The sequence below is a fragment of the Ictalurus furcatus genome, chromosome 21 (genome assembly GCF_023375685.1).
Source record: "Ictalurus furcatus strain D&B chromosome 21, Billie_1.0, whole genome shotgun sequence".
Classification (NCBI taxonomy): domain Eukaryota; kingdom Metazoa; phylum Chordata; class Actinopteri; order Siluriformes; family Ictaluridae; genus Ictalurus; species Ictalurus furcatus.
This window is the reverse complement of record NC_071275.1, coordinates 11,562,371-11,581,790: the sequence shown is the minus strand read 5'-3', so window position 1 is coordinate 11,581,790 and position 19,420 is coordinate 11,562,371. Positions and strand designations below refer to the sequence as shown.

Below are 19,420 nucleotides of genomic sequence, written 5' to 3'. Positions count from 1 at the left end.
AACAAACGTGTCCTTATGGAGAAATTCAGCATCGCGACGATTACACACGTTTTTAAAAATCCGTTTACGTGCGGCATGCACCATACGAGTCCCTGGGAATGAGCTGTTGCTATAGAAACGATAGCATTTTAGAACAAGCGTGTTGCAACTGCGCTACTGTAAAAAGTGAACCAGCACCATCTGAACAATCAGAATCCAGAACGCAACAGTGCTGTGGTATAAAAACACCATACTGAACACTGCTTTAACTCGCCACTGTTTTGTGAGAATAAGTTCTTTGTTCTCGGTCTCGTCTCCGAGCAGGAAGCGTAACATTTTGTGTAAGCGGATCCTCGGATCGGCGTTTCCACCTGCTGCTCGGCTCTAATTTGACTCTGTTACCTCCGACGTGTATTTGCATGGCTTCATGCATGAGCAGTTCGGTGTTCTTCAATTCCGTCCTCATGAGGGTTTCACTTTCCACAAAGTTACACACCAGCGACATCGGAAATCAGGAGTCAGCTTGTTAGTGATTTGTTCACACAGAATGAGTTTTGTTAATTTGATGTTCACAGAAAGAAACAAAAACATGTTTCAGACTAGTTTGAAACGTTAATTATCACGTTGTAGTGGCCTTCATGTGCACTAATCTCATAATTACGATATTTCAGTCTGCACTTGAAGGCAGCATTATGTCTGCTAGCTTGCTAGAGACCTTATAAGTTTGTTATCGGTGTTAACAAGGCGGCTAGTCACCTAAACGTCTGCTTTACGCTATATAATCATTAGGCTAATGTTAGCGAGCTTGCTATAAACCTTGGCTACTGGTTTACACAAGATTATATTTAGCTTAAGGACCTTGGCATCCTTGGATATACATTAGTATAAGTTTTACAAACTGACTAACAATCAAGACCACTGCTTTGTGAAATATAATCATTAGGCTAATGTTAGCTAGATTGATAGAGACCTTGGCTTTTGGGTTACCTAAGATAATAGTTAGCCTGATGTTAGCTGCCTTGCTAATGTTAAATGATATAATAGTTAGCTGAACATTAACTAGCTTGTTCGACATGTTGACGTGAAAAAGCACAGTTTATGATTTTTTATTTTTATATCCACGTCCTCACTGATATTTGTGTGTTGTCTGTGTGTCAGGGCGTGGCGATGGAGTCGGCGCCGTTCAGTAGGAAGCAGTGGTCGTCTCAGTCGTTACGCATCACAGCCAGGGAGCTGTCGCTGGTCAGCACTCGAGGGAAACACAACGCCATCGCTGAACGCTTCTCCAAGTGAGTAAAAAACATGGCTTCAACCTTTAATTCATTCTAAAAACTCACTACTTTGGTTGTTTCCGTCTAAATGCGCCCCCTGCTGGAGAACTTATGAAAGTGTCACAGGTTTTATGTTTCAATTTTCTATCATTTTATGTCAATAAAAACATATAAACTAAGGCAAAATAAAGATTCTACCATCTGACATTAAAAATTACTCCACAAAATGGGCATAGATTAAATTACAAGTTTCATTACTGACCATTATTTATTTATTTGTTTGTTTGTTTGTTTGTTTGTTTGTTGCTGTTTATTATTTAGTTAACACAAAAACATCAATCAAGTAATTCCAGTGTTAAGCACTGTTAAAATATTTATTTATTTAATCCTTAAAATTAATTCATTAAATGTAAAAGTTAATTAATTTAGAAATTGATCATTCATGTCACTTCATTCGTGTCATGTACTTCAGTAACCACACTTTTTTCTGTACTTAAGTATCATTTAAGAGATTTGTACTCTACTCTGTGTGTGTGTGTGTGTGTGTGTGTGAAGACTGGGTGGATTCAATGCTAAGGTGTGTTACGAGTCTCTAAGAAGTTCAGAGAAACCAGTTCATCCTGTTTTGTGGGGGTTTTTTTTAGAAATAATTTGAGTGTAGGTGAAAACATTTTAATCAAGAAACATTTAACTCTTTATGTTCAGAGGAATAACACTCACATACTCACACACACACATACACACACACATGACACACACCCACACACCCACAAACACACACACACACACCCACGACACACTGATGCTGCTAGTGCATGTCCTTGAGGAACTTCATGTTGAAGGTTCCATCAGTAGGCCTATCGATCAATTTTTTTTAAACTCAATTATTAACAATTTTTATAAAAACTACAGACTTTTTCTCTCCAGTGTAAATTTTAAACTCATTAGATTATTTGTTGTTTATTTCCCCAATGACTTAAAAGCCACCTAAATTAGCATAGATCTCATTACTTCAATAATTACAGTAAATATTTTTAATCACGGATGTGGAGGTTCATTATTTAGCTAAAATTTTAAAATTTATACAAGTGTTAATGCCTTAAATTGATGTATTCATCAATTAAAGCTTTAAATAATTAATGATTTAACCATTAATCATATATTTATTTATCTATTTGTTTGCTTGTTGTTTGCTTGTTTATTTCTTTGTTTTTTTTAACAAAGCTAGTTGTATTTATTGATTTTATTCATTCTGAAGTTCATAATTTGTGTTCTGATTTTTAACAGTCATGTTTAGGAAATTATTTTAATTACAGTTAAATACAAATATTTTTATTAAATATTTATATTAGAATATTAGTGTTAGGTCGTTTTTTCACTTTTAAATGATCACTTTATATAAGAAAATGTGTTTTAATCTATGTTTGACGTTTTGTTTTGATTTTTGTTTTGTTTTTTATTATAACTGTTCTTATGGCAGAACAATTCCTGCCGATCATTAAAAAATAATTTCTATTAATCATTACTGAGATGAATTGCGGATTTAAAACTTTAGAGACAGCTCTGACACAGTGGGAGAGGAAACAAACTATTAAATTAAAAATAAAAAAAACACACCTCCCAGTTTGTGATGTTTTCATTGATTTGGGATTTGAGCTGTTATCTGCTTCCTCCTGGTGGACAAACTGTGGAACTGCAGCAGGTTCTGAAAGTGCATTACTGCACATGTCCACATGTCCATAGTGGATTCACCGCTGCAGCTTTTCATGCATTTTATGGCCAAAATTTCTGCTAAAGTAAAATTCAAGCGTTTGCTTTCCCCACATTTTAAGGTTGGATAATCAGAGTTGTTCTGTAATTAAAGCAAAAATCAATATAATAATAATTTAACCTGTTAACCACAATTTTCTGGATTGGTGTCACTGTTACACTGCTCAAAATGTTATAATACCTTTGTGAATGATTTGTGTGAACAACTAACATAAGAACTTTCAATAATTTTAATTTTCCTGTCATTTTCTTTCCAGTTTAAATTTGTGAATGTTAGTGATAAGCAAATCTGTTCATATATTATGTTTTTTATTTGTTTTGTTTATCATAGTAAAATAAAATAAAATAATAAAAATATATATATTTTTTATTTTATGTATATATATATATATATATATATATATATATATATATATATATATATATATATATACACATACACACACCCATCATAAAAATGATATAAATGTCTGATTTAAAAATATTTGTTTGTCTGTTTGTTTGTTTGTTCTTTCAGATATCAGAAAGCTGCAGAGGAAACAAATGCTGACAAGAAAAAAATGGTAAGCGACTGTTAATACTGCACAATAATAATAATAATAATAATAATAATAATAATAATAATAAGAGTACACATACACTACAAAACAATAAATAGTGACATTTCTGCATGTAATGCGGATGGTGTGTGACATCACATAAAAACAATAAACATTAATACTCAGTTTATTTAGAAAGCAGGATTCTGTTACACTGACATCATAGTTACACTAAAATAACTCAAATATTCTTGTGATTACTGTGTTATTGTGTAGCATTTAGCATTTAGCACCATTGTTTAATAACGTTAATTTGCATGTGAACAAACTGTACTTCTTTTTTTTATAAACTCAGTTCTCCTCTTCTTTGGTGATTTTACGCACTTCCTCTTTAGCAGCTCCACGCCTCGTTCCTCTGTCAGATGAACTTTCTGTGTTTCATGGCAGATGTTCCACTTCCTGTTGAGTGAATTTTAATGAAGGTCAGAGGTTTAGGTTTCGGAGTCAGCTTCTTATGTTCTTTGTTGAAAGTGCGTAAATTACCACTTTATGGTTGAGGATTTTTGCTAAAGTAAACAGTTACTGCTTTCTGAGACACTAATATGATTTTACACAATACTCCGAGATACTAGTGTGACTTTACACATTACTCCGAGATAATAGTGTGACTTTACACATTACTCCGAGATACTAGTGTGACTTTACCCATTACTCCGACATACTAGTGTGACTTTACACAATGCTCCGAGATACAAGTGTGACTTTACACATTACTCCGAGATACTAGTGTGACTTTACACAATACTCCGAGATACTAGTGTGACTTTACACAATGCTCCGAGATACTAGTGTGACTTTACACGTTACTCCGAGATACAAGTGTGACTTTACACATTACTCCGAGATACTAATGTGACTTTACACGTTACTCCGAGTTACTAGTGTGACTTTAACCATTACTCCAACATACTAGTGTGACTTTACACATTACTCCGAGATACTAGTGTGACTTTACCCATTACTCCGACATACTAGTGTGACTTTACACATTACTCCGAGATACTAGTGTGACTTTACCCATTACTCCGACATACTAGTGTGACTTTACACAATACTCCAAGATACTAGTGTGACTTTACACATTACTCCGAGATACTAGTGTGACTTTACACATTACTCCGAGATACTAGTGTGACTTTACACAATACTCCGAGATACTAGTGTGACTTTACACAATGCTCCGAGATACTAGTGTGAGTTTATGCATACTAATATGTCGCCACAGTGTAAAACATTAGTGAGTATCACCCAACATTTCTGTAACCTGCTTTGTAAGTGTTTGTTATTTATATTTATTTACATATTCTTTATTATTTACATGTTTAAAGTTGATCATGTTCAGATAAAGGACTGGGCTGTTCAGAGAAGAAAGGGTTAATTGACTCATTTCCTGCTTTTGAGCTTCCACTGAACTTCCCTCACTAGTTCCCTTCCTCCCTCTCCCTCATTCTCTCTTTATCTCCCTCACCTCAGTTAATGCCTCTATTTCCCCTGCACTCTTTCTCTCTCCTTCTCTCCTTCTCTCTTTGCCTCTTTTTTCAGCTCTTTTTCTATCCATCCCATTCCCTTGTCCACTCTTTCCCTCCCTCCTTTTTATCTAAGTGCTTTGGCCGGGGGTTTCTTCTTACACGTCGGGTTTTTCCTGCCCGCTCTACATCTGGAGAAAATTTGATCACCGCAGAGAACAAGGGATAAAGTGGAAATAAAGAGAGGAGAGGAAGCACTTCATCTGTCCAGGTCTTTACAGTCATTTTCTACAGATGCATTTTGCTTGGATCTGTTTTTAATTGTTGAGAGAAATTGGCTGTGGAAACACAGTGTTTCTTTTTAATGACAGAATTGTGGCTAAATGGAAAGTTTTCTGTCTAGTTCTGCTTATTATCACTTCCTGTTTCTGAGGTCGAAATGATTTTTGCGTGCGATGTGTGGTCGAGGAGGACGGGATGTCAGTAAGCTGTGTGTGAGGACTCTTATTTGGTGCAATTTATCAATGCAGAGGTGATAAAGTGCTGAAACTTGTGTTTTATTTAAGTATTTTGTTTGTGTTTATTCACCAACAGCTTCATATGATGGCATTTAAACTCCTTTAGCCTTATGACGGATGAGGAGGATGTGCTAAATTACTTGAATTCAAACACCGTTTTACATCAAACTCATGTTTTGTTTTATCTGTTTTTGCTGATTATTATGATTATTATGATGATGGTGATGATGATGATGATGATTATTATTATTATTATTATTATTATTATTTACATTTTCTAGCCCATATTTTGCCATCATATCTTAATTTTTCTTTACCTCACACTCTTTTTTTTTTACATATAATTTTCTCAGCTTTCTTTTATAGCTTTAATATAAAAAAAAAAATCCCTTAATTTTACATCTTTTATATTTGTATTTTACAATTTCATATGATTTCTTTTCTTTTTATGGCTTCTTTCTTTATTTTGAATTGCTTTAAATATGCTCTTTTGGAAGATGATTCAGATAATATTTGCCAAATTCGTTTTACTACTTTTATATAGACTCATTTTGGGGCATGGCTACGTACGGTATGAGTTCAGGTTAGTGATGTCACTCAGCTCTGAAAAGAGCTCTGAACCAATCACATCCTCTATCCGAGTTATTACAGGATGACAGCGCAGCAGCTGAAAACCTTTTACTACAGGTGTTGCTTGCTACATTACCCAGCTAGCTATTGTGGTTGTCATGGTCACAGAGTATATCTGAAATATATACTGTAATGTGGGCAGATTTTGGGCTGCGGTTAAATAAATCAGTGAGGACATGAGGATGTACATTTGACCCTGAAATAACACTGCTGTGACTAATGTGAACCAGTTTGATAGTGATTAGCTAATCAGCTAGCTAAGTTAGCTAATGTTAGTGATATTAAGCTGTTACGGATGGCAGTTGGACATGTTTCTTCTAATTTGCATATTCATACATATTCATGAACCTGTTTATTTTAATCAGGATGAAGGTGTAGAGATGTTCCTTCACCTTCAGTTTTTTTTTAGTTTTTAGTTTCTCAGACATTAAACAATTTATGGTTCAACATCAATTTATTTTAATGGTAAAGAAAGAAATAAACAGGAAAACAGTAAAAAAAAAAAATTGAAAAGAAATTACTAGTCAGAAGTAAAATGAAATGAAAAGTGTAACAAAGCTTTATAACAACTAACAAATCAGTTAAACAAAAATATAAACAATATAATTAAATATTGTAGAATTTTAAAAATGTTTTATAAAGTATTTTACTAAAATAATTGTTCTCCTTTTTTTTTTTTTTTTTTTAACTTTTTCAGCTCATATTTTTGGCTTTGATATCCAATATATAAATATAATATTTATTGCTTTTCTGCTATTTTACAGTTTTTTTTTTACTATTTCATATGTTTTCTTTTTACCTTTATCACACTTCCTGTCTTTCTTTATGTCACATTTGTTTATTTTATTTTTGTTTATTTTCCTATAATTTTTCAGCCGGCCGAGAGCCTGCCATCTGCGGTCCGCTCAGGGAACCTGAGCGTGTTGAAGAAGCGCTGGGAGGAGAAGCGGCAAAACGCACCAGCTGGGACCACGCCCATCCCTCCAGCTGAACCTCGACCTCCGACTCGCTCCCAAAGCTTCAGACCTGTGAAGGTTCAGGAAGAGAAGAAGGCTGAGGTGGAGGAAGTGATGGAGACGAAGCAGGAGACGAAGCAGGAGATGAAGCAAGAGATGAAGCAGGAGATGATGAAGGAGATGAAGCAGGAGATGAAGCAGGATAAGACGCAGGAGATGAAGCACGAGAAGATGCAGGAGATCAAGCAGGAGATGATGACGGAGATGAAGCAGGAGAAGATGCAGGAGATGAAGCAGGAGAAAACACAGGAGATGAAACAAGAGATGAAGCAAGAGACAAAACAGGAGACAAAACAGGAGAAGGTGGTGGAGGTAGAAGACAAGGTGGAGGAAGAGCAGAAGAAGGAAATGGAGTTGAGTTCACTGTCCAACTCGGAGAAACCAAGCGTCGCTCTCAACAGCCTCAAGATGATGTTCGAGAAAGGAGAAACCAAGGTAATAAAAATATTATTCATTTATTTATATTGACATGGAATACAACTCCAACAGTCAGGGGTTAAAAGATCTGAAATTTTTCCATAAATATTCAATTATCTGAGATGGGTTTGTCTGAAGGTTGATGGGTTTGTCTGAAGCTTGCACTGGAGCCACGATGCTGGTGAAGTCAATCTCCATAAATAAAAAACATTTTCTGTTAATAAATACAAACTTTCAAATTTTCATTTATTCACTTTAAACAATTTGTACGAATTATCAGTGACGTTGTAAAGCAAAATTATATGTTTATGATAAAAAACTGAGCTTTATTATCATTGACCTCACTTCCTGCTTTACACTACAATTAAAATTTTGAGAAGGGGCGGAGCCTTGGAGGCGGAGTGATGCCAAGCCAAATCAGTGACTTTATTATTTTTTTAAAGGTCCTAGAGACATATCTAGCAGTGTTTTGATCGGACATTAGCTAAATAAATGTGTGTTATTACATCTGTAACCGTTTCTTCGTGTTTATTTACCGACTCCTTGCTCATTATAATGTATTATTTTCTATTCTGATAAAAGTGTCGTTCTTCTTCCTCTTCGCGTTTTGATATGCAAATGATCAAGATGACTCAATGAACATGTGACAGATTCGGCAACGCTCAACAAACCACACCTCGTCTGACAGATTATATTTGGGGATTAAGATGAAACTGCGTAAATTTGTCTGAGGGTTTGTTTTTATTTGTGAATGAGTTTGCATTTATTTCCTCATGAGGAGAATCGAGTATCGTTTACGGTTGCAGTTCGGTGATTTCCTGCCTTTCAGCTGTAAGTTGGTTTGTTTTCGCCTGTGGATTTAGACATTTTGCATACGTTAGATGAATTATGTCAGCACTTTGCAAACCAGATAGATGAGCTCATGGGCTCTGTTTATTTATAGGGAAATATCAGCCACACAATTGCATGGGTTCGCGCCAGTAAAAGCATACACGGGACATGAGTTCGCTCATGAAACGTGGAGTGTTTGAGATTATTTTGTGATTATTGCCGAATATTTGCCCATGAATTGGACATAAGGTTTAGGATTTTTGAGTTTTCTTGATTATTGCGGTGATTTTTCTGCAGACCTGGCAACACGGGGCCAATCATCATCAAGGTTCTAGGAGTCAATTCATTATGGCTATGAATGACTTCCTGCAGGTTCACACGCACATACTTACTTCCATTTTAATATCTGTTGAGCATTTATCATTGTTTCTCTTTTCCTCTGGACTTAGTTAATGAATGCAATGTGTTTTTCTGATCATTTCCATCAGCATCTCTCTCTCTCTCTCTCTTTCTCTCTCTCTCTCTCTCCGTCTCTCTCTCTCTCTCTCTCTGGTGTTATCCAGAGGTCAGGAATTCACTCACATTCCTCTCTCACTCTCTGATCCAGCTTTCCATCTTGCTGCCGCATGTATTGAAATAAATAAAGATAAGTGAGAGCCAAAGTTGTTTAATATTACTCGTGCTTTTGAATTCTTGATTCTGATTGGTCAGAAGCTGTTGATGAATTTACGCTGAAAATCACAGGTTTATACGAAAGCGCCCGTTCTATTCCGTTATAATTTCTATAGTCTCAGGAACTCGGAGGGCGGAGCTCCACTGATAATAATAATAAAAAAACATGTGGAACTGTTGATATGGCTTTTTGATACGTTTTGTTTTCTGTTATTATTCGCTTATTTAACATTTATGGAAGGAGTCTCCAGTTTCAGTGCTTTGTAACAGGTTTTATAACAGCACCACACACCGCTTTATTTCTTACGTATAAAGTTACAATAAACCATGTTTCAGGTTAGAGCATGTCTTGTGTTATTGGTTGTTTTTTTTATTATTGTGTTCATTCCAGTGAGTTACAGAGGTGTGGTTAGTGTGTGTGTTTTATTGTTCCTACGTTCCCCCTAAAAGTACCGTGCGTGTGATGGAGACAGTGTGTCTTTGTCTTCAGTCACACATTCACACACTTGTGCTCGGGCCCTGAAGAAAAAAATAAAACCCCGATTCACAAAGTGCTGATTGGATGATGACAGTCGAGGAAGTTTTTGATTCTGGATTATGTAACGTGAAAGATAGTCACGATTTGAAGCTTCAGATTCACACACACACACACACACACACACACACACACACACACACGCACACATGCACACACACACATTCCTGTTATAGCTGTGTGTGCTGATGCATTCTTGAAGTGATGATGTCATGTCAATGGTATACACACACACATTTTCCCCCCTGAACACACTCAATGCCCTGAGAAATTGAGTCTCCTGCTGATTGGCCAGACTCCATGTCTCCCTCTTTATCTTTTTATTTCTTGTCGTCTCTGTACACCAGATTAAGCAAACGGGAGCTGCTTAACATTCAGCATTCAGAAATCTCATAAAATAAAGCAGATTCAACAGATCAGATTGTGGTCATGATGATTTACTGCTACACTCGACAGTAAATAGAAGGAGTCAGTTAGGATGTCAGCCAACGATGGTTTAGTAATGATTTAACATAATTTAAATCCTCCTAATATTATATATTAGGATTAATTAGATAAACAAAAATGGACAAAAAAATCAACTTGCAGAAGTCAGCCAATTATTTGGGAAATTCATGGACCTGGCAACCTGGAGTATGGGACTTCATGGTAGAGTGGGTGGGGCCGACAGCATGGTTCATTGCTCAAGGTCATTCTCTCTCTCTCTCTCTCTCTCCTAAACACACACACACACACACACACACACACACACACACACACACTCACACACACTTTAATCCTATGAGACCAGACTTGTATCTGTTTTATTATAAATATTATAAACAGTTCATTAATATTATAAATAAACATTTGTTTTAAGAAAACAACAAATTTGAACTATTTTCATCTATAATAATTACTGATGCACAAGCTCCACCTACAGACTTTAGGCCACGCCCAATATCTGAGACTGATGTGTGATTTTGTCCATTTGTGCATCCATCCATCCATCCATGTTCCCATTTTCTGTACCACTTATCCTACTGGGTCCTAGGGAACCTGGAGCCTGTCCCAGGGGGCATGGGGCACAAGGCGTGGGACACCCTGGATGGGGACCATCACAGGGCTCACTCACACACACAATCACACACTTATTCATACACTACGGACACTTTTGGGCATGCCAATCAGCCTACAATGCATGTCTTTGGACTGGGGGAGGAAACCAGAGTACCTGGAGGAAACCCCCAAAGAACATGCAAACTCCGCACACACAGTGCCGCGGTGGGAATCGAAATCTACAAAGTGACGATAGCTTCAAAATGAATCAAATTTAACGTGTTTAAGCATCAAAATAATTCTTATATTGAGCACTGGATCAACCGATGAAAAATTTGATCAAATTTATCATTTTTCTTAGCTGTTAGAAGTACACTGTGGTACAGATTTATAAGATAATTGGCTGAATTATGCAATAATAAATACAATAGTTATAATGAAATAAATCTAAACAAGCAAACACACAAAACAAAAAGCATAGATGCAAATAACTGCTGACTAAAAATGACTAAAGAAGCTTATCATAATTCTTAACAGATGAGGATTAGTGTGTGTTTGTGTGTGTGTGTGTGTGTGTGTCTGTGTGTGTGTGTGTGTGTGTGTGTGTATGTGTACATATAATACATATTTATTGACCTCATAAACTTAGGTGCCTCACATAAAAATCGCATATTCACAAACACTACAGCTTTTATTTAAAGATCAAAAAGATAAGAATCTGTTAAAAAAAAGTAAGGAAAGTTACAAAAAGTAGTCAAAAATTAAATAATAAAATAAGCAAATAATCATGATGAAAAATAAAAGCATTGATAAAATGAAAAAAAAAATCAATTTTAAATATAAAGTATATAATTGAAAAACAACAGCTACAGTAACCATTATGTAATTGAAAGGTTCGTAAGATGTGTGTGTGAATGTGTGTGAACCCTTTATGAGGTCCAGAAGTCCTCATAATCACAAATTATACAGTATTTTCACAAAAACAGCAGTTTTCATTTAAAAAAATAAAAGAGCATAAGGATTTGCTTAAGATTAGAGTTGACAAGTTTAGGTGTAGAAATAGCGTTAAACTAGAGTAAACATGTCAATAGAAGGTCCGCACAAGGATAGGTTAGTGTCACACGTCCTCATAAGCCGTTCCTGTTTTTATATACACTGCGACTTTTATTTAAAAAGCTAAAAGAAATTAAACATTAGGTTTAGGAATAACATGAAGTTAGAGTAATCATTATGTCGATAGAAGGTCCTCACAGTCAAATGTCCTCATAATCACCCGGTTCTCACAAAAAAAATAAAAATAATAATAATAAAAAAATAATAATAATCACATGTCTACTGAAGTTAAGGTTATAGGTTAGGTTAGGTTTAGGTCCTCATAAGGAAATCCTACATGAATGTGTGTGTGTTATTTTTTAAACCCATGTTCATCATCAGGCTGCACATTACGTTAAAGTCGCATCAAGTATTCAGTGAAATGCGAAAGCATTTCTTCATTGAAATGTGAAATGCGAAAGCATTCTCTTCATAGTTTGCTTCATTTTAGCTACAAAAACTTGATCCAAATTTAATTTGTATTAAAATATCAAAGTGCAAGAACAAGCTTCCACTTTTCTTAACAAAGGACACTATGCGGTGCATAATTACGGAGGTTTATTTAACACTGACATGTGAAGAGCTTTCATTATCATGCTAATGCATGTAAAGACAAAAGACGTTTACTGTAGAGACTCGGATTTTCCAGTCGCTCTTTGTGATGTTAACAGTACTGAGAAGATAAGCCCTATGTGTGTGTGTGTGTGTGTGTGTGCGTGTGTGTTTCTTGGCTCAGAAGGACACAGGAAGACCCAAGTACTCCAGTGTCTCTGGATTCTCTTTTTCTTTCCACATTTTCTAGAGATTGGAATCTGATTTGGACATTTTTCAGGATTTAGATGTTAAATCCAGCTAAAGTTTTACAACTTCGGTGCTATAAAGTTTTATCAAGCTTCATTTTTTGACTTCTTTTCTGGTGACTTGAGAGTTTGCTTGTTGTTTTTTTTGCTTCATTGTTCAGGTACAGCATCAGATTTCAGTTTGAGCTTCATTGTTTTGGATTTAAACTGTAAATCTGCTCAAACTTTCATTGTTAAAATTTTTAAGCAATTTGCATTTCGAGTGTTTACAGTAGAAATCATAAAACGTGGTGCAATTTATAACTAATACAGCTTTTTTCTGTAAGATTTGAGAGTTTGTATTTGAACTGTAAATCTGCTCATTTTTTCAGGCTTTAAATATGATAAACAATTTACTTTGCTTGTGGCTTTTTTTGTAGATATTTTTTGGGATTTGTTTTGTAGCTGTTGTTCAGGTGTAGCATCGAATTGTATTATACTGTATATTAGCATCTGTGCTTCTATGTTTAAGATGTAAATGTACAAAACATTTCTGGAGTAAAATGATAAAATTACCTGAACTTTAAAGAACTTTTCAAACATTTAATACTTTGTTGTTCAGATACAGTATTCAGTAGCATCAGGTTTTCTGTACATTTGTTGCACCTTTCTGAATTGAAACTATAAATCATATAGAATTTATATTTGAGCATGATAACATGACAGTTTCAGGATTAGTTAAACTATATAAAACATAAAACATAGCATGGTCGGACTTATGTGATTAAAGTGTGTTTTTCTCCTCTCCACTGTTTAGGCCCGACGCATAAACAGCACTTCAGAAGACTCGGATATTCGACCAGCAGACAGAGGTACTGAAACAAAACTGCTGGTTTTATTAACATTCCAAATTTCACACTAGTCATTTGTTAGCCTGATGCGTTGTGATACGTTTAAATTGCTATATAAACATACGTATATTTATATTAATTTATACCATGGCCTGTCTGAATTCTCGATTCTGATTGGCTGGAAGGTGTGCGTTCAAACCACAGCAACGTACAGATACAACGGCCCAAAGAGGGATACAGCTATTGTAATTAGGAATGAACACCGGCAGAACACAAGCAGAGAGAAGACAACAAAATAAATTTAATAAATGTGATCATATCACACTACTTTATCTCTTTATCTGTGATAAAGAACAGGCAGAATTCTAGATATAACGACCAATGATTGTAACAACATGCCAGCAGAGTGCTTATACCACAGCGATTTACCGACGATTCCAATGTTTCATTTATTAATGAATGACATGTCACACATTTTAACAGTTTATAGATTTAAAGTTGTGGAAGTCTGTTTCTCACTTACATTAAAGCCTCTCTCTCTCTCTCTCTCTCTCTCTCTCTCTCTATCGCTCTCTTCCATTCTTCTCTAAACTGTCCTGACTCCAGTTAGACTATAATTAATAAATAAAATTGTTAATCAAAAAAATAATAGTTACAGTTTGGACGCAGTGTTGAAATATGTGTAAAGTGTGTATAGTGTGTTGACGTTTCTCGAACATCCTTGCGCAGGTTTGGCGTCTCTGGAGCGATCCAAATCTCTGAGGGTCAGAATGGCGAAGTATCAGGCTGCCGTGTCCAAACAAGAGACCCACAGTCCTCAGAGCTCGGTACGAGACAAACAAACCCCTGCCCTAATTTGGGGGGAGGGGGGTGGTGGGGGAATTTCTTAATGACGATTTCTCAGAGAAATTCTGCACTAACTAATTAAACAAGTCAAATTCTTTAATACAGAAAAGAATTTGTTGTGCAGTTGTTTTGTTTGTTTTTTATTTTTTAATGGGAAAGTCATATTCATGAACAGAAATGTCACACTAACATTGTTAATCATTAATAAAAGGAGATTGAGGTTAATAGAGATTGTGTAAAGGAGGCAACCCATATATAATATTATTAGCACTTATTTAGGGTGTTTGTATTTTATATATTTATAATTATGTACAATTAAAATGTTTAAGAAACAAATACAGTTAACTGAGCACAGCTAAATATATTGATTACATTTATTACAAATTCTCTTTTCGGACTGACTTCTTGTTGTTTTTTGGGCAAATAATGGATTAGCCTGACTAGCATTAAAGAGTTAGCTTGCTAACTGGTTCCTGCTCATTAGGAAATCTTTGAGAAGCTTTAAACATACCGCAGACGTTTATTCACCATGTGGTCTGGAATTTTTATGGTTTAAGAGTCTGAAAGCTGAACGAGGCGCTGAGTTACAGCTCTAATAACGTGCTGTGGATTCCAGGGCTGTTGCTAGCAATGTGTGTGGGGTTTTTTCCCCCTGTGTAATACATTTTGATAAAAACTCACACACACACACACACACACACACACACACACACACACAAACACACACACACACCTCCCTAGCTCTGACGAGTATAACTCAGGGCCATTTAAAGACTTGTTACTCAGAGATAGAACATTTTGTCATGCGTCTTTAGTGAGTTACTATTATTAAACATTGAGTTAATAAAAATGCTCTTGTTGTGATATTTACAGTCGACCCAGGCTGAGATCGAGGTCAAAAGCTCAGCGGTGGATCTGAAGGAAAATGCACCTCCTAGTGGTGGAGAACAAACTGAGAAAGAGGTACGACTGAATAAAAAACATTAATTTAACTGTTTTATAAAAGGTTACGTTTTTAATTCGTTATCTCATTTCATTCATATTAAATGTGACTAAAACTAATACTAATTGACATAAACATTTTAAAATTCAACATTGTGTATAGTTATTCTTTATAATAATACAGTATATGAAAATGTGAAATAAATATTAATATAATAGAAAAAAAGAAACACACAAAAAAACCCCAGAATAGGTCACCTTTATTACTTTATCCAGCAAGTGATAAACAAAATGCATTGACAGGAAAGATGGGAAATTGAACTTTATTCCAAACACCAGCTGAATAAAAAGAGGGATATAAAAATATAATATTAAGGTTTTTGTCTGGTTCGCACTACAAAGATTAAAATCTAATTTTATCTTCTCTTTTTTCACAGAATGCAACTTCAGAGTTGTTGAGCACTAAACCCAATGGTGAGTCACTAATTTTGATACCTTTTACACATTAATCACACTTGTTTTCTCTCTCTATTTCATGAATTAAATCATATTAATGCTTTTTGGTTTTAAAAAAATAAGGAATCAGATTTCTCTTTGCAAATAATAAAGATGCTAAAAACAGTACAATTTGCTCAGATGGTTCTCAATATTCAAGAATTCTTTATTTAAAAACGGAAACAGATCCATTTTAAATCTTTGTATGAAATTAAAATCTCTGGTGTTTCATGTCTGATATCTCAGTATGATTAGACTTTATAAATTACACAGATTTAATCATCTATACTAACATTTTCGTACTCTATTTGTGCTCATTTTTCGTCTTTTTTTTTAATAGGTGTGTTAGCTGATACAGGAAGTTCGAGCACTGCAGCGTCTGAGCCAGAAACCAACGACACTCCCAAATTTGTCCGGGTGAGTGATAAATGTATTATAAATGTATTATTGATATATTATAAATGTAATAACCTCATTGATAATGTCGTGACGTTAGTCGTGACGTTAGCATTCCCAGGGCTGAACATCTGGGGGCTCTAAGCAACTTACCCATGCACACACGCATGCACACACACACACACACACACACACACACACACACACACACACACACACACAAAAACCAGTCATATTATTTTATATGCAAGAATGAACAAAATTAAATTAACACTTCATTATCTTGGATGAGGGGAAAATCATTTAACAAGCAACAAAATAAAAAGACCTGAACATGAAATATATACAGGATAAATTAATTCTCTAAACAAGGAAATAATATTAAATAAATAAATAGATAGAGAAGATTGAAAAAAATAAATATCTATCCGGTCTGCCCTGGATCTTTTTCATGATCTTCTGATCTTAGTTACATAATTTTCATTATGTAAATTGCAGTTTCTTTTCTTTTCACAATACATCAGTTTGCCCCAAGACTGTCTGATACATACATACCCTTTTTTGCCAAATGGTAGGAAAGTGTATCTATTTTTAAAAAATTTTTTAAAAATCATGGCGCCCCCTGGTGGTCCGGCACCTCTAAGTGACTGCTAATGGCAAGAAACGGCGCTGAGCGTTCCTTCACATTGCAGTCATCAAATACATTTTTAACACTAGTTCTAATTTAACTGACTTTCAAATGGTAGATCGATAGTCTGTACATGCCACTTAATTCATTCACTTTATTCATTCATTTCTGGTCAATATTATTCCTGTTGTGGTGAATTTTTAAACCGTATTTTATTTTGTTTTAATTGATAGGGGCAGAAGTTTCGTGCTACTGTGCGAGAAACTTGCGTTGCTTGCCATAAGACTGTTTACCCGCTGGAGAAACTGGTGGCCAATCAACAAACCTTCCACAGCTCCTGTTTCCGCTGCGCTCACTGCAACACTAAGCTCAGGTGTGTCTGTAATGTTTGGATTGAGCTGGAATGATGATAACAGTGTTAAAATGAGTAAAGACTAATGACTGTAATATCATACAAGTATGACTAGCGTATTTATGTTCTTTGCTAGCATGCAGAGAAGTTTTAATATTAGCTAATATTAGAAAAATCTGAAATAATTTTTCTTTACATTTTTTAGCTTGGTCAACTTCGCCTGCCTGCATGGTAACATCTACTGCAAACCTCACTTCAACCAGCTCTTCAAGTCCAAAGGGAACTACGACGAGGGTTTCGGACACAGGCCTCATAAGGAACTGTGGACGGCCCGAGGTGACAACGAGGAGAACGAAGAGTCTGAAAAGCCAAAACCCACTTCACCTGACCCCATCCCAGTTAAACCACCCAGTTCAGAAAAAGTCTTGGATCAAAGTTCCACAGTTGAAGAAACTCCGATAGCGAAAGTCACAGATCTTACAACACCTCTGGAGACCAAAACTCAGCCACCAGTTAAAGAAGCGGAGAAACCTGCAGCTTCTGTGGAGACAAAAAAATTGAAAATCGCTTGGCCACCACGTACTGAAGGTTCCAATTCTGCTCTCGAAAGAGGAAAAAGCCCGGTTAGAGTTTTCAAGCTAAAATGGCCACCAGAGGAAGAGGTCCAATCCAATCTGGAGAGCACAGAGCGAGTGGAGTTGAAGTATCTGAGACGCAGTGCATCTCTCAAAGAACGAAGTCGACCTTTTTCCGTGGCACCTCGCCTGGAATCCACCAATCAGGAGCAACCACACCCCCTCAAGACCACTTTGGTGAGGTCTGGCTCTATGGAGCTCCGTTCAACTTCCAAAATTCAGATTGTCCAGAACAAGAAAGGTGATGAGAGCTCAGAAGCAAGAAAGTCCTCAGAGTCAGACCACAAGGCTTTAAATAGCAGTGAGGCGGAGGTTCCTCCAAAGCAAGAGGAGAAAACCAAAATCCCACAATCGATCCTGAAACGGTCACAATCAAACAATCAAAGGGAGGCTTTTGAGGACCAGATGGAGGCTGAGGAGAAACCAAAAAAACCCCTGGAACTTAAGAAAACATCACCTCCCCAAGCTGCGGAGAACAACAGGACGTCTCAGGATGTTGGTTTCTGGGACGGAGAAGAAGCAGAAGAATCCCCCACCATGGAGGAGGTGATCAAGAGGAACCGATGCTATGAAGATGAAGATGAAGAATTTGCTGAAGTTTGAAACCACGCATCCCTCAGGATCTCCTCAGACACTGAGAGCGTTATTAGAGTAATGAAAATTATTTTGAAAAAAGCCATAAATGGTTGCGGTGATGAGGTTTTTCTGCTTCTTATTATTATTATTTTATTTTCATCTTCATCATCTCATTTCCAACTGGATGAAAAAAAAAAAAAACAGATTATTTTATTGCCGGTGCTCTTAATGTCACCACGTTAATCCCTGTTTCGTTTTGTTTTGGTTTTTTTTAGAGCTGGAACAAAATGCTGTTTTTATTGTTTAGGGTTTTTAAATTTCATGCTTTCAGTCTTTCTCAGCAGCCCTATTGCAACCAAATTACTTTTTAATTTATATATATATATATATATATATATATATATATATATATATATATATATATATATATATATAAATAAAATATATATAAATATATAATATATATATATATTAGTTTTTCAAGGGTTATTTGGTTTTGGCTACTGCCTGCTATAATCCCGTAGTTGGTCCACTTGTCCAGAGAACCTTTAAATACCTCCAGCAATCACAAAATGACCGCTATTGTGGATGAATCTTTAAAAAAAAAATTACATTAAGAGTAGCTGCTATCGACCCCATTACTGCATCATATTTCTTCTCTCGGAGCATACTGAAATTAAACTTATGTCAATTAGAAGATCATAATTACTTATAATGAGAGCTGCAGGGATAAAACCTCAGTTTAACTTGACTTTGAATACACTAATATTCAGATTGTACTGTTAAACCATTGCATGGTCATAAAGGGAGAATAATAGTGGGCCTGAAGCAGAGCCTTGTGGGATGCCCGATTGTCATGATTAATTTATGATGCTTTGTTGCACTCTGGAAATTTTGAACATCTTGTAATATTAAGCGTAATAAAATACACAAAGCGCTACGTCTTGAAAATGAATATTTTAGAAATACTCACTAAAGAAGCTATGTTGCTGAAAATGCAAGGAAAAGTCAATCAGACGATCTCTTATTATGATGGTTACCAATATAACACAATATTATCATATTATAAACTGCAGCATTGTATAA

General features: G+C 35.6%; 1 protein-coding gene across 2 annotated transcripts in view; it reads left to right on the top strand.

The window, feature by feature from the left end:
* Window positions 1-18,692, top strand: part of lima1b (LIM domain and actin binding 1b) — a 28,633-nt gene extending 9,941 nt beyond the window's left edge. Inside the window, exons 2-11 of one of the 2 annotated variants that reach the window (XM_053652695.1) lie at window positions 1,138-1,268; window positions 3,538-3,583; window positions 7,109-7,684; window positions 13,431-13,485; window positions 14,194-14,291; window positions 15,184-15,273; window positions 15,690-15,726; window positions 16,088-16,164; window positions 17,005-17,144; window positions 17,329-18,692. In XM_053652695.1, the coding sequence (XP_053508670.1) occupies window positions 1,147-1,268; window positions 3,538-3,583; window positions 7,109-7,684; window positions 13,431-13,485; window positions 14,194-14,291; window positions 15,184-15,273; window positions 15,690-15,726; window positions 16,088-16,164; window positions 17,005-17,144; window positions 17,329-18,361 (2,274 nt within the window). In that variant the 5' untranslated portion in view covers window positions 1,138-1,146 and the 3' untranslated portion in view covers window positions 18,362-18,692. Of the gene's footprint in view, window positions 1-1,137; window positions 1,269-3,537; window positions 3,584-4,417; window positions 5,357-7,108; window positions 7,685-13,430; window positions 13,486-14,193; window positions 14,292-15,183; window positions 15,274-15,689; window positions 15,727-16,087; window positions 16,165-17,004; window positions 17,145-17,328 lie in introns of those variants that run through there. The other variant, XM_053652696.1, reaches the window with a different exon arrangement.
* The last annotated feature ends 728 nt before the right edge of the window (window positions 18,693-19,420 follow it).